The sequence below is a fragment of the Hyperolius riggenbachi genome, chromosome 8 (assembly GCF_040937935.1).
Source record: "Hyperolius riggenbachi isolate aHypRig1 chromosome 8, aHypRig1.pri, whole genome shotgun sequence".
NCBI classification, from domain to species: Eukaryota; Metazoa; Chordata; class Amphibia; order Anura; family Hyperoliidae; genus Hyperolius; species Hyperolius riggenbachi.
In genome coordinates, this window is record NC_090653.1 from 100,615,989 (window position 1) to 100,628,092 (window position 12,104).

The 12,104-nt window shown below is 43.9% G+C and overlaps 1 protein-coding gene across 1 annotated transcript in view; it reads left to right on the plus strand.

Moving 5' to 3' along the window:
* LOC137527384 (interleukin-13 receptor subunit alpha-1-like) overlaps window positions 1–11,865 on the plus strand; it is a 39,510-nt gene extending 27,645 nt beyond the window's left edge. Inside the window, exons 8-11 of the mRNA XM_068247897.1 lie at window positions 2,736–2,877; window positions 4,161–4,257; window positions 5,067–5,130; window positions 11,758–11,865. Of these exons, the coding sequence (XP_068103998.1) occupies window positions 2,736–2,877; window positions 4,161–4,257; window positions 5,067–5,130; window positions 11,758–11,865 (411 nt within the window). The remainder of the gene's footprint in view (window positions 1–2,735; window positions 2,878–4,160; window positions 4,258–5,066; window positions 5,131–11,757) is intronic.
* Window positions 11,866–12,104: the final 239 nt, after the last annotated feature.

The following is a 12,104-nucleotide window of genomic DNA, read 5'->3' on the forward strand; positions in this document are numbered from 1 at the left end:
GCTTGTTCCTCCCAAGAAGCTATTGTATCCTATCAGACGGACTAGCAGCAGACAGAGGCTGTTTCTATTGGCTCTCTGCTCCTGTCAATCATGTCTTATAGTATCCTGAAGCTGGTTTTCGACACTTCAAAGCAGCTGGTAATCATCAAACATGCTACTGGGCTTTACCGCATGCTCTGATCTTCATTAATTGACATTTGCTGACATTTATTGAGGCGTTTACCACACAAGTCGGTAATTTACCTCACTGCTTGGTCATTTCTGCTTGCCATGCGGTAACAGCCTTGATGAATTGACATTTTACAAAATGCTCAATAAAATCAGCTGTTTTCAGCATTACCAAATGCGGTTATACTTAATGAATTGAAGCCTATTTCTTACAGTTATTCCAAATACAGTGCATTTTGCAACACATTTTACTTTATTGATTAATAAGCATTTTTCTTATAATAGAATGTTATAGATTAAAACAAAAGATTTATTAAAACTAATTAGAAAACTCAAGAGAATAAAATAAACAATCTTATATAGACACCGGTAATCTAAATTCAGGGTTGCAAAATGTAAAATTCAAATATTGCCAACTTTGTTCAATATGGCCAAAAAGCATGTTGTTTTATTTAAAAAAAATATATTAATGTCCCTGTAATTTGACTGATTTGCAATGATATCTATTTGAATTAAATTATGTCCCCTGGGGAGGCCCAGAATACTGCTGGGGGGAAATGTGTGTCTTGTCCATAAATCAAAGTTAGTTTTTTCTGGAAACCATATATGTAAGATACTTTTAATGGGACTCTGAGCACCTCTCATGGGTATGCTTTTAAGACTCTGACCAGTACTGCAAAGTACTTAAAGATGCATACCTTTCTGTAGCTTGTGCTCTCCTATTTCATTTGATGAATCGCCAAACCTGAATCGCCGTTCTACACCAAATAGTTTTCATTCGATTTCAAATTTATAAATCGCGGCTGCCATCTTGGCTATGTTATAACATCCGGGTCACCGCTGTCTTCTCTGTTAGAGAGGTGCATCACTGAATGAAGCAGGAAGAGGAAGTGACATGCATGGCCATTGCAAGAGGCTCCTCCAGAGGGGTCATAGCACGACTTTGTTGGAAGTCTTCTGTCTAAAAGGCATGATGTGAGAGAGTCTTCTGTCTAAAGGCCCATGAGAGGTGCTCGGAGTACCTTTAAATATGGGGGTACATGGAAATATAGTTCAAATACAACAGTCCCCTACTTACAAACGACCCGCGTTATAACGTTTTAGAGATACAAAGTTGTCATCATGTACAAAATATACAATACTGTTTTTTATTACATATTTTTGTTAAATGTTACAGTATTGTACACACTTTGAGCCCCTCTGAGGGACAGTTAAGTGACAAGACAATATACTCTGTACAGCACTGTGGAAGATGTTGGTGCTATATAAATACTAAGTAAAAATAATAAGTAGTAGTAGTTTAAAACACTTTAACACATTGAAAACAAAGAAAAAACATAGTTTATTCTATATGTTGAAATCCAGAGTTGTCCAAAATAAATGATTTATCCAGGTTTCACCATTTGTAACACTGGACTTAACTTACAAAAAAACTCAACTTACAAACAATCTCCCAGAACAGAACCTGATTGTAAGTAGCGAACCACCTGTAATCAAGATCTTCAGCATCTATTGTCATGAGTTACTGCCTTTAATACACAGTAAGGCTTTGTTCTAAAATCAAAATCGCTGACAGACGCGTTTTGCGATTTTGCAAGTGATTTTTTTCCCCTCCCGGCGCTTACCTGCGCACTACGATTTTGTGTAAAGCACTTTTTAAAGCGCTTTTGCAGAGCGATTTCTTTTTTCACTTCCTGACGCAAGTCAGGAAGTGAACTCTTTGACCCGGTTAAGAATAAATACGATGTATTTATTCTTAAAAGAGCGAACGCAATCGCTGCAAAAGCTATTTTGTGAGCATTTTGCGTTTTTCCTATACCTTCCATTGTAGCAAAATTGCCCCAAAAACGGTGCAGGCAGCGCTTTGGTCTGCGGAAAGCTGACAAAACACGCAGATATGAACAGTCCCATAGGGATTCATTTCACAAGTGCTTTCAAGGCGATTTTCAAAATCGCTGGTGCTGAAAAAACATCAAAAATGCCCTAGGTGTGAACAAGCCCTCACAGCTCTTTAAACTAAAGTCCAGTTAAATCAGTCACTCCTGCATTTCTATAGAGGACCATCTGTGGGCTGGTGCACACCAGAGCGGTTCTGAAGCAGTTTTTAAAACGCTTGCAGGGGGAAAGCCACTTGGCTAATGAAAGTGAATGGGATGGTGCACACCAGAGTTTGTTTTTTCCACAAACGCAAACTCCCGGGCTGCAGCATTTTTTAGATTTCTGGGGCGTTTCTGCCTCAGTGTTAAAGTTTAGAAAAGTGGAAAACCGATCTGGAAAACGCTAGATCAGAGCTGTTTTCCAGGTGTTTTTGTTTCAGAAGCTGTTCAGTAACAGCTTTACTGTAACAATATTTGTAATCTGCTACACAAAAACACTCCAAAAAAACGCTAGGCATGTTTATAAAACATGCCTAGAATCGCTCTGAAATCTGCTTCAAAAACCTCCAGCGTTTTGCAGATCTGCTAGAGGTTTTTGGTGTGCACTGGGTCTGTGACAGCACTAATTTTACACAGAATGCCATGCTTATTAGAATTTCTCCATATCCTCTTTATCTTTAATAACTACAGGTTTTAAAAGATTTAAAATATGAAATAAAAAATGCCCTCCTTGAAGCCACATACAGAGTGAAAGTGCGAGCAAGAATCCTTTCTTTATTTGGAAATGAAATTGAGATTTGGAGTGACTGGAGCGATGAAGAGATTGTAAAAGGTAAAAACAAAGACTTTTTTTATTTTATTTTCCTGTGCCATTGTCCTTTGTTTTACTAAAATGACATTTTTATGGTGACAAAGCATGAATTATAATGAATTATTCCTATCTTGTCAGCAATCTTTAGAACCAGGTGATTGAATAACATGGGCTATTTTACCTGGTGGAATTCTGCATGCATGTAAACCTCGTGTGAACCCTCCAGGTGTGAGGATTGGCACAGGATCAGGTCCAGATTTACCATAAAGCACTGCAGGCATGTGCCTACAGGCACCTGATGATGAAAAGGTGGCTCACTCCCCTCTCCTATGGCCTCCTTCCCTCCTTCCCTATGCATAGTCTCCAGCAGAGTGTAAATGAGAGGTTACTCACCCAGCTCTCGGCATTCCACTGACGAAATCTCCCTTCAGGAACCACTATCTAATTAATATTGAGGGTACCTCTGGTTACCTAATGCTAAGGGGCACCTGTAGCTGCCTATGACAGGCGGGGTTTGTAGGTTCATGGAGGGTGAAGTCTAGGGTGGCAGGACATCTGTGCCTATAGGCTCCTGTGATGTAAATACAGACCTGCACAGGCCAGATGAAATTTGGCTGATAACAACCACCACTGCTGAGAATCTAGCAAGTGTACAGTAGTCCCCAACTCCCCGCCTCCAACATCTCAGCCAGCCACCAGCCTGCCTCACCTTCCGTGTAACATTGATCCCGTACCACTTTGCCAGTCCTCTTCCCCCGCTGCATAGCAACAGAACACCTTGCTAGCCTGCAGGCTAGAGACGGGTCTGTACAGTGTTGAACCTACAAGGTTGCCTGAGGAAAAGTAGAGTTTATTATGTGTAAATTATGTCTGCCTGGCAGAGAGATACTAACTGTCACTTGGACAGTGGCGTGACAATAGGGGCTGCAGCCTTTGCATCTGCGGGAAGCCCATGGAGTTATGTGTTCCATCCCGCTGCTTGTGTTCCTGCCCGCTGCCTGTGGTTGATGCTGGAGGAGAGTGCTGAGGTGAGAGCCTGAGGTGAGGGAGGGGGGACTGTCCCCCCTCCCCACCGATGTGAGGCCATGCTCTCCTCTCATGCTGTGACCCCTCCTGCCCCCAAAACCTGAGCAGGCCCGAGGGGGGTGTCCAAATGTTTGCAGGGGGCCCGGTGATTTCTAGTTATGCTCCTGCACTTGGACACTTTTCAATATAGCTGCTGCAGATGTTAATAGTGCTGCACAGAACTGATAAGTTACAAACTTATTGGTTCTTCTCACTTCAATGTATTTATTATCTTATAGGTATAGGCAATGCCAGAACTAGATCCATCATCTTACTAACGGTCATTCCCATTATAATACTTATCGCTACAGTTACTCTGCTAATCTATATTAAACGGTAAGCTTTTTCTTTACCTTATTGGCACTTATAAATTGTATGTCACCTAAGCTAAGAAATGGTCACGATAAATATCTACATCATGGCTGAAATGTTACACTTTCCAAACCGATGTCGGACTATATCTAACATGGGCATTTTCCCCTTTAGCAGCAGTGTTGGACATAGTTGAACTAAGAATTGCCTACCACCAGATGGTGCTGTTGCTGATAAAATCTAGCACAGCGCCATCTTCTTCTTTTTTTGTTATATAATTTATTGAAGAAAAGAGAATGCATCCATATACTGTACACACAAAAATCAACCATATCCATCGTATAATCCCAATCCCTTTTCCCCCTTTTCTTCAATATTTTACAATCCAAAGACATACAAAAACATTCCCCTCCCTCCTCCCCCTCCCACTCTATACATTATAATCCTCACCTGAGAAAGAAAATAAATTACATAAGGACTACCCGTCCCACAGCTTACATTGTGATACCTACTCCCAATAATGAATCACACATCCCATGTCAAGAGACTCCTCCCCTACATCACCATCATATTCCCATACTCCAGCCTCTTCTGATCAAAGTGCCGGACTGTGTCCAACACTCTAATCCCCACCACCACCGCTATGCCCGCCATCTCTCCCAACACTTCACCTCATTTTTGTAGATCGTGGCGGCGCAGCTGACAGATTGGGTCCAGCACGGCATTGCCCTATATAGATCAAAGTGTCAGACAAAATTCAAGTTCTTCTATTAAAAAAAGTAGAAATACTCACTGCTGAAATTATGCATATGAAATTCTGTTTTTCCCCATAGGTTAAAAAATGTAGTATGGTCTTCAGTTCCGGACCCTGCGGGAATGTTTCCAGAAGATTTGCAGGTAAATTAGATCTAGAATTAAACAGGGTTTTGCCATTGACAACATTCCTCTGCAGTGAAATAAATATATGATGTTAAAAAATATACATGGTGTTCTTGTATGGATAAGCTACTACCAAATAAAAGTCTTTGAAACTAAAAATATACATGGTATATATATTCAAGCACACACGCACACACAATCATTCTCAAATTACAATGCCGCAACAAAACAAATGTCACCCTTAATAGCCCCAAAATAAATACAGCCATCATTTTCGCTACATAATAGTGTCCTCATAAATATTATGACCCTAGTATCCCCCACTATTATTATTGTGACCCCATTGTCTTCCATTATCAATAGTGTTGCCCATTGTACGCCCCATTATCACTTATGTGGCCCAGTGTCTCCCTTTATCACATGTGTAATGAAAGTGGTTTCAGTGGCTTCCATTATAAGCAATACGCTAATACGTGTCACCAGGGTCTAAGTTCTAATGGAGAAACATTATTTATAGTGGGGACATATTTAACCCCATTATAACTAATAGTAATAAGGAAGCACAATTGGGGGAAAGAGGCGCCCTAGGTATGATAAAAGCGTCTAAAAACAACTTAAAAGCGATAAACAGTGTGAGGTAGCTTACCTCAATGACAAAATCTCTGTAAGTGTGCAAAAGATTTTTTATTTAGCACAGGCAACGTGTTTCGCCTCTTTGAGAGGCTCCCTTCGCCATACAAATTTCATTCATTTGGCACTGCTATTGGCCTGAGGAAGCGGGCTTAGACCCGCGAAATGCGTTGCCTGTGCTAAATAAAAAATCTTTTGTACACTTAGAGATTTCGTCATTGAGGTAAGCTACCTCATACTGTTTATCGCTTTTAAGCTGTTTTTAGACGCTTTTATCATACCTAGGGCGCCTCTTTCCCCCAATTGTGCTTAGTATACCCCCGCACTTTTCTGGTCTGAGGGATGGCGACAGACCACCGTTGGTTTCCACCACGGTGGACACCTGTTCTCTTTTTTCTTAAGAGAGCGACCACATCCAGGTCCCGGTCAGGACCACCCCTGAGAGGAGTCGGGTTTGTTGTCTCCACCTGCTTCCGGTGGTTAGTTGCCTCTTGCAACCCTCCTTTGTGAGTAGCATTTCTATTACTACATCTCAATTTTTGTACCATGCATAGTGCACTACTGGGCTCCCGTCTTTGTGTCTCCTGTGTCTTTTCTTTAGGGTGCAGAGCCACCCCGACCGCAGTTCCTATAGTTATAAGGGGGGCTCATATGTGGTCCCTGTGTTCCCATTATACTAATTATAATACATGACCCCACTGTCTTCTTTTATGAGTTATCTTTCCATATAAACATTGGTGTTCAGTGGTGCCATTCTTACTGGCTGCTGTTCCTTCCTTAAAGTTAACCAGAGGTGAAAATAAACTGATGAGATAAACAATTGTACTAGTCCTCCTACTCCTAAAAATTACCTTTTTTTTAGATATTTCATGTTTTTTATAGATATTTAACCATTTACAAAGTAAATTTTGTTATCTTATCTATCTCTGCGCTCAGAAGTTATATTCTGCCAGGAAAACTTGTATGGCTGTATTTTGCTTATCAGTGATGTTTACTATATTTCTGATAAGGGACCGACAAGACAGAAGCTGTCACTTCCATGCCTAAAAATAAACTCTTCCAGGCAGCAAAATAAAGCAAGTAAAACGGCCTGGTTATTAATGTTTTGCACTCTTTAAGTAGACGTTTATATCGTCATGTCATATGTCGCCTCGGGTACACTTTAAGTCTCGAGTCTTAAAGGGGAGGTCCAAGGTGATTAAAAATAAAAATCTACTTACCTAGGGCTTCCTCCAGCCCCTGGCAGCAATCCTGCGCCCTCGCCCCAGCTCCGCTCCCCGCCACTGGCCCAGGGTCCCCTCTGGTGCAAGCGTGCTTCAGAGTGCGGCTCATGGAGTCACACTGACGTCATCCGGACTGTACTGCGCTGGTGCAGTACAGCCGCACGCTGGGGCACAGTAGAAGTTGCCACCATACCTACCCACCAACCTGTATGCCTTTAATCTGGGCAAATTCATTTTTAAAAAAGACCAAGAAGACCACTTAGAGCCTTCTGCCTATGGTCTGAAATCCAGCTACTTCTTTTAGTAAGACACATTCAAGGGACTTCTTCTTCTGCTCTGTATCCTGCCTTATTTTTGGAGAAGACCCTTCCAAAGGCATTACCTTTCAACCTTGCTGTTGTTGATGCTGCTCCCAAATGTGGTATAGTGGGCTACCTAAAAAAAATGTATCCACACATATCCAAAACAGCATACACATCACTGAGCCAGGGGCGCCTCTAGGCATAGGCAGTACACGCCATTGCTTGGAGTGCCATTGGTCCTGGGGGGCGCAATGTTGCTGGATTAAGTCAAGCCCCCAAATTAAGCCCCACCCCAGAATAATACCCACCCCCTGGGTGTTCTATTACTTGCTTCTCCTGCCTCTACTTAGCGTAAGTTGCATGCAGCTGCCACCTCTGTGCCTTGTGCATCCTTCTTCCCCCTTTGTGTGTCCTTCTGTCCCTTTTGTGCCTCCTTCTGTCTCCTTGTGCCTCCTTCAGTACCTTGTGCCATGTCTAACCCCGTTTTTCCTTCTGTCTCCCTTTGTGCCTCCTTCTGTCTCCATGTGCCTCCTTTAGTTCCCCTGTGCCACCTCTGCCTCCTTCAGTGCCTCTTTGTGCCTTCTTCTGTCCCTTTGTGCCTCCTTATGTCTCATTGAGCTACCTCTGCCCCCTGTTCCTCCTTCAGTCCCAGTCTGCCTCCTGTGCCTGTCTCCCTGCCTCCCTGTGTGCCTCCTTCTGTCTCCATGTGCCTCTTCAGTCCCCATGTGTCACCTCTGTCCACTGCCCCCTTCTGTGCCCCTTCGTGTCTTCTTCTGTCTCCCGGTGGCTCTTTCTGCCCCCCCCCCCCCCCCCGCCTCCTTCCTATGTCTCCCTGTGCCAGTCCTTACATCCCCCTCTGCCGTCTTCTGTCACCATTTTGTGCCTCCTTCTGTCCCCCTTTGTGCATACTTCTGTCCCCCTTTGTGCCTCCTACTGTCTCCCTGTGCTTCCTTCTGCCCCCCTTTGTACTTTTTTCGATCCCCCATTGTGCTTCTTCTGTCCCCTGTGTATCTCCTTCAGTCCCTCTGTGCCCCCTTCTTTCCTCCTGTGCCTTCTTTTGTCCCCCTTTGTGCCTCAATATTTCCCCATTGAGCCACCACCTGCCCTACTGTGTGCCTCCTTTTTCCTCACTTTGTGTCTCCTTCAGTTCCTCTGTGCCTCCTTCTGTCCTCTTTTGTGCCTCCTTCTTGCCCTCATGCCTTCTTCTGTCCCCCTGTACCTCCCGCTGCCTCTCTGTGTACCTTCTTCTGTCCTCCTGTGCCTCTTTCTGTCCTCCTTTGTGTTTCATTCTGCCCCCCATTGTGCCTTATTTTGTTCCCCATTGTGCCTCCTTCTGTCCTCCCTTGTGACTTCAATTTACAAACCACCAACCAAAGAAAAGTTAGCCCAGGCCTCGCTTACCAATTAACAAAATTCTTTATTGTGAACAACCAACCATAGATATGTATCAAAATCACAGTTTAAAAACCACTAAAAACCCTAAACAGAACGCCAGGAATAGCACAGAATGCCCCCGCATCCACACAAGCCACATACAGTAGTCATTGTATTGAAATCCCAATAGCACAATAGATGTTTCCACTTCAGCTGATAGGCAGTTATTATGTTTACAGTTCCAACTGCAACTACTCAAACAAGCAAAGGAGCTATAGTAACAAGCCAGTCCAATCACTTGTGCACCGCACATCACCACCAGCTACTTAGCAAACTCCAGCATGATTGTTCCATTAGATCGAATATAAGGATTTTTCCGAAATGTCCGATCAGATTTTTATTGAAAAAACAGGATACAGGACTGTATGAATTGCAACTCACGTTTTTTGCAGATCGATTTTGCATTGATAAGTACCCAAAATCGATTGCAAAATCGATCGGAATCCAATCGAACCTGTCGGAAATGATCTAATAGCTTTGTCAATCTGACGGAAAATTGTACTGTGTAGATGGGACCTGAGCCATCCTCCTGACCTACCCAACAACCCCCTTTCCTCAGTTGCTCTAACTTTATCTCTGATTTATCTCACTGCAGCTGACAGTAATGGTGCCCATACATGGTACAATTTTTTTCATTCTTTTCGATTAGATAATTTTGTTTGATTGTTCCATTAGATGTGGGCGTCTACACACGATGCAGTTTCTTATCAGATCACTGGTCGATCTGATGGAAAATTGTACCAAGTAGATGGAGCTTTAAGTCACACAAGATAATCTTTAGAGATAGTCTGCTCCAAAATCATAATGCTCTAACATTGGTACTGGATTCCAAGTTTACTAGATTCCAACTTGAGAATTGCAGCTACATTAGCTGGATATTTCCTATTATAAAGTGCAGATCAATATGGATAAATTAAATGTTATTGAGTCAGCAATCTATTTGGTTTGCGTTTTGTAGTCTTTCTTTTTTTTGGTGGGTGATATTGCTCACATTTCCGACAGGAAGACTGCTGCAAGGTGATGCAGTGATTGCATCTTAACAGTTATTTCCAGAAAGACACCAAAGGAAACAAGATAATCAGATAACAATGGCTAGGCTCCCTCTAATATTGCAAAGCAAGAATTTCCTACACAAGGTTTATCCAAATATTTAGTGCTGTGCATTATAAAATATTTATTGCTGATGTACCTCATCATCTTTGCTCCATACATTCAGTACCTGGGGAAAGTAAAATAGACTAATGTCAGCTGCTAATTTGCTAATCTTTAATGTACAAATCTTTATTGGACTATTTCGAAAGATCAATCAAGGATGCAGCCATTGTATTAAAGGGATACTGTAGGGGGGTCGGGGGAAAATGAGTTGAACTTACCCGGGGCTTCTAATGGTCCCCCGCAGGCATCCTGTGCCCATGCAGCCACTCACCGATGCTCCGGCCCCGCCTCCAGTTCACTTCTGGAATTTTAGACTTTAAAGTCTGAAAACCACTGCACCTGTGTTGCCATGTCCTCGCTCCCGCTGATGTCACCAGGAGCGTACTGCTCAGACACAGACCATACTGGGCATGCACAGTATGCTTCTGGTGACATCAGCGGGAGCGAGGACACGGCAACACAGGCGCAGTGGTTTTCAGACTTTAAAGTCTGAAATTCCAGAAGTGAACTGGAGGCTGGGCCAGAGCATCGGGGAGTGGCTGCGCGGGCACAGGATGTCTGCGGGGGATCATTAGAAGCCCCGGGTAAGTTTAACTCATTTTCACCCGACCCCCCTACAGTATCCCTTTAAGTGTGGAAAGCATTTTGTGTTTCTTTAACCTCTTGACGATCAGCTAACGCCGATTGGTGTAAACTGGTCGTCTGCGGGTTACCATGGAAACCTTTCCATGTCAGTTCACGGAGGGTGTCTCCGTGAACAGCCGGAGAGCCGCCGATAGCGGCTCGCCGGAAAATGTGAACAGGCGGGGAAGAAATCCCCGCTGTTTACATGATACGGCGCTGCTGCGCAGCAGCGCCGTAAGGCAGATCGGCGATCCCCGGCCTCTAATTGGCCGGGGATCGCCGGCATATGATAGGCTGAAGCCTATCCCACAATGCGCAGGACAGATATCCGTCCTGCGCAGCCCAGGAAGGGAGAGGGAGGTAAGGGGAGGGAGGGAGCGCACAAAACGCTGCGGAGGGGGGCTTTGAGGAGCCCCCCCCCCGCTACCCACTAATGGCCGGTCGGCGATCAGACCCCCCCAGCAGGACATCCCCCTAGTGGGGAAAAAAGGGGGGTAGTCTGATCGCCCTGCTGCACTCCTGATCGGTGCTGCGGGCTGTAGAGCCCACGGAGCACCGATCAGTGAAAATTCCCCTGGTCGGCAAGTGGTTAAGGCCTCGTTCACATCTAAAATTGTAATTGCAAACGCAAGCGTTTTACGATTTTGTGCGGCTCCCCCCCCCCCTCCCGGTGCTCCACTGCATAGGCAAACGCAGAGGGGGATTACAGCTGCCCAGAATCCCCCCTCAGACCAGGGCTGGTGCAGTGTCTTGGGACAGGCACAAGTTGAGACACCAGAATATCTGCAGCTGCAGCAAAATACAATACATTGCGTTCCCATTGACTTTCACTATGTGCGTTTTTGATGCGTTTTTGAATAACATGCAACAAAACCAGCATTTTCAAAAACATACGCACACAAAACGCATATGCATTTTTTAATGTGGCCCATAGACTTCCATTGGCGGCAAAAACGCAGTGTTTTCCGCAACGCTTGCGTTTCTGCTAAGTGTGCTCCCAGCCTCATACTTTTTTGCATTTCTTTGCGCAAGGGTACTCTCCAGAAGTGGATGAGACGCATGCCTGTGGAGCAGGCAATGTATAATAACGCTCTGCTGTGCTCTGCTACTACTGCATACTACGGTACATACTGTGCTGCACTTCAGTATAGTGCAAAATGAGTCATTTGCACAGAAATACGATTTCCAGCGTGCACAGCTACAGTTTGATTGTTTTGTCTTTATTTGTGATTTCACTGCAGCAATATTCATGCAAAATATATCTTTCATCTTTGCAGAAATGGTTACAGACTGACACAGTAAACCAGTCAAAAAATCCAGAGGAAGAGGAGGTCTGGCCTGTGTCTCTTACAGAAAAGCCACTTACATCTACTGGAATAAAATGATCTTTCATTTGTGTTGAGACTGTTGATAATGTCTACTTAAACAGTCCATCCTTCAGCTACCTGCACACAGTACTTTTTTGTATCTGAAGCAATTATGTTTGTCTGTGAACATGCGCAAGTGCCTCTGATCTGATGACTGCTTCTTCAAAAGTGTGTTGGAGTTGGAAACCCCTCAGCCAATTGCAATTAGGTTTCTCACAGCAATAGCATCCTACTTCTTGTGGCAGAGATCTCTTGGT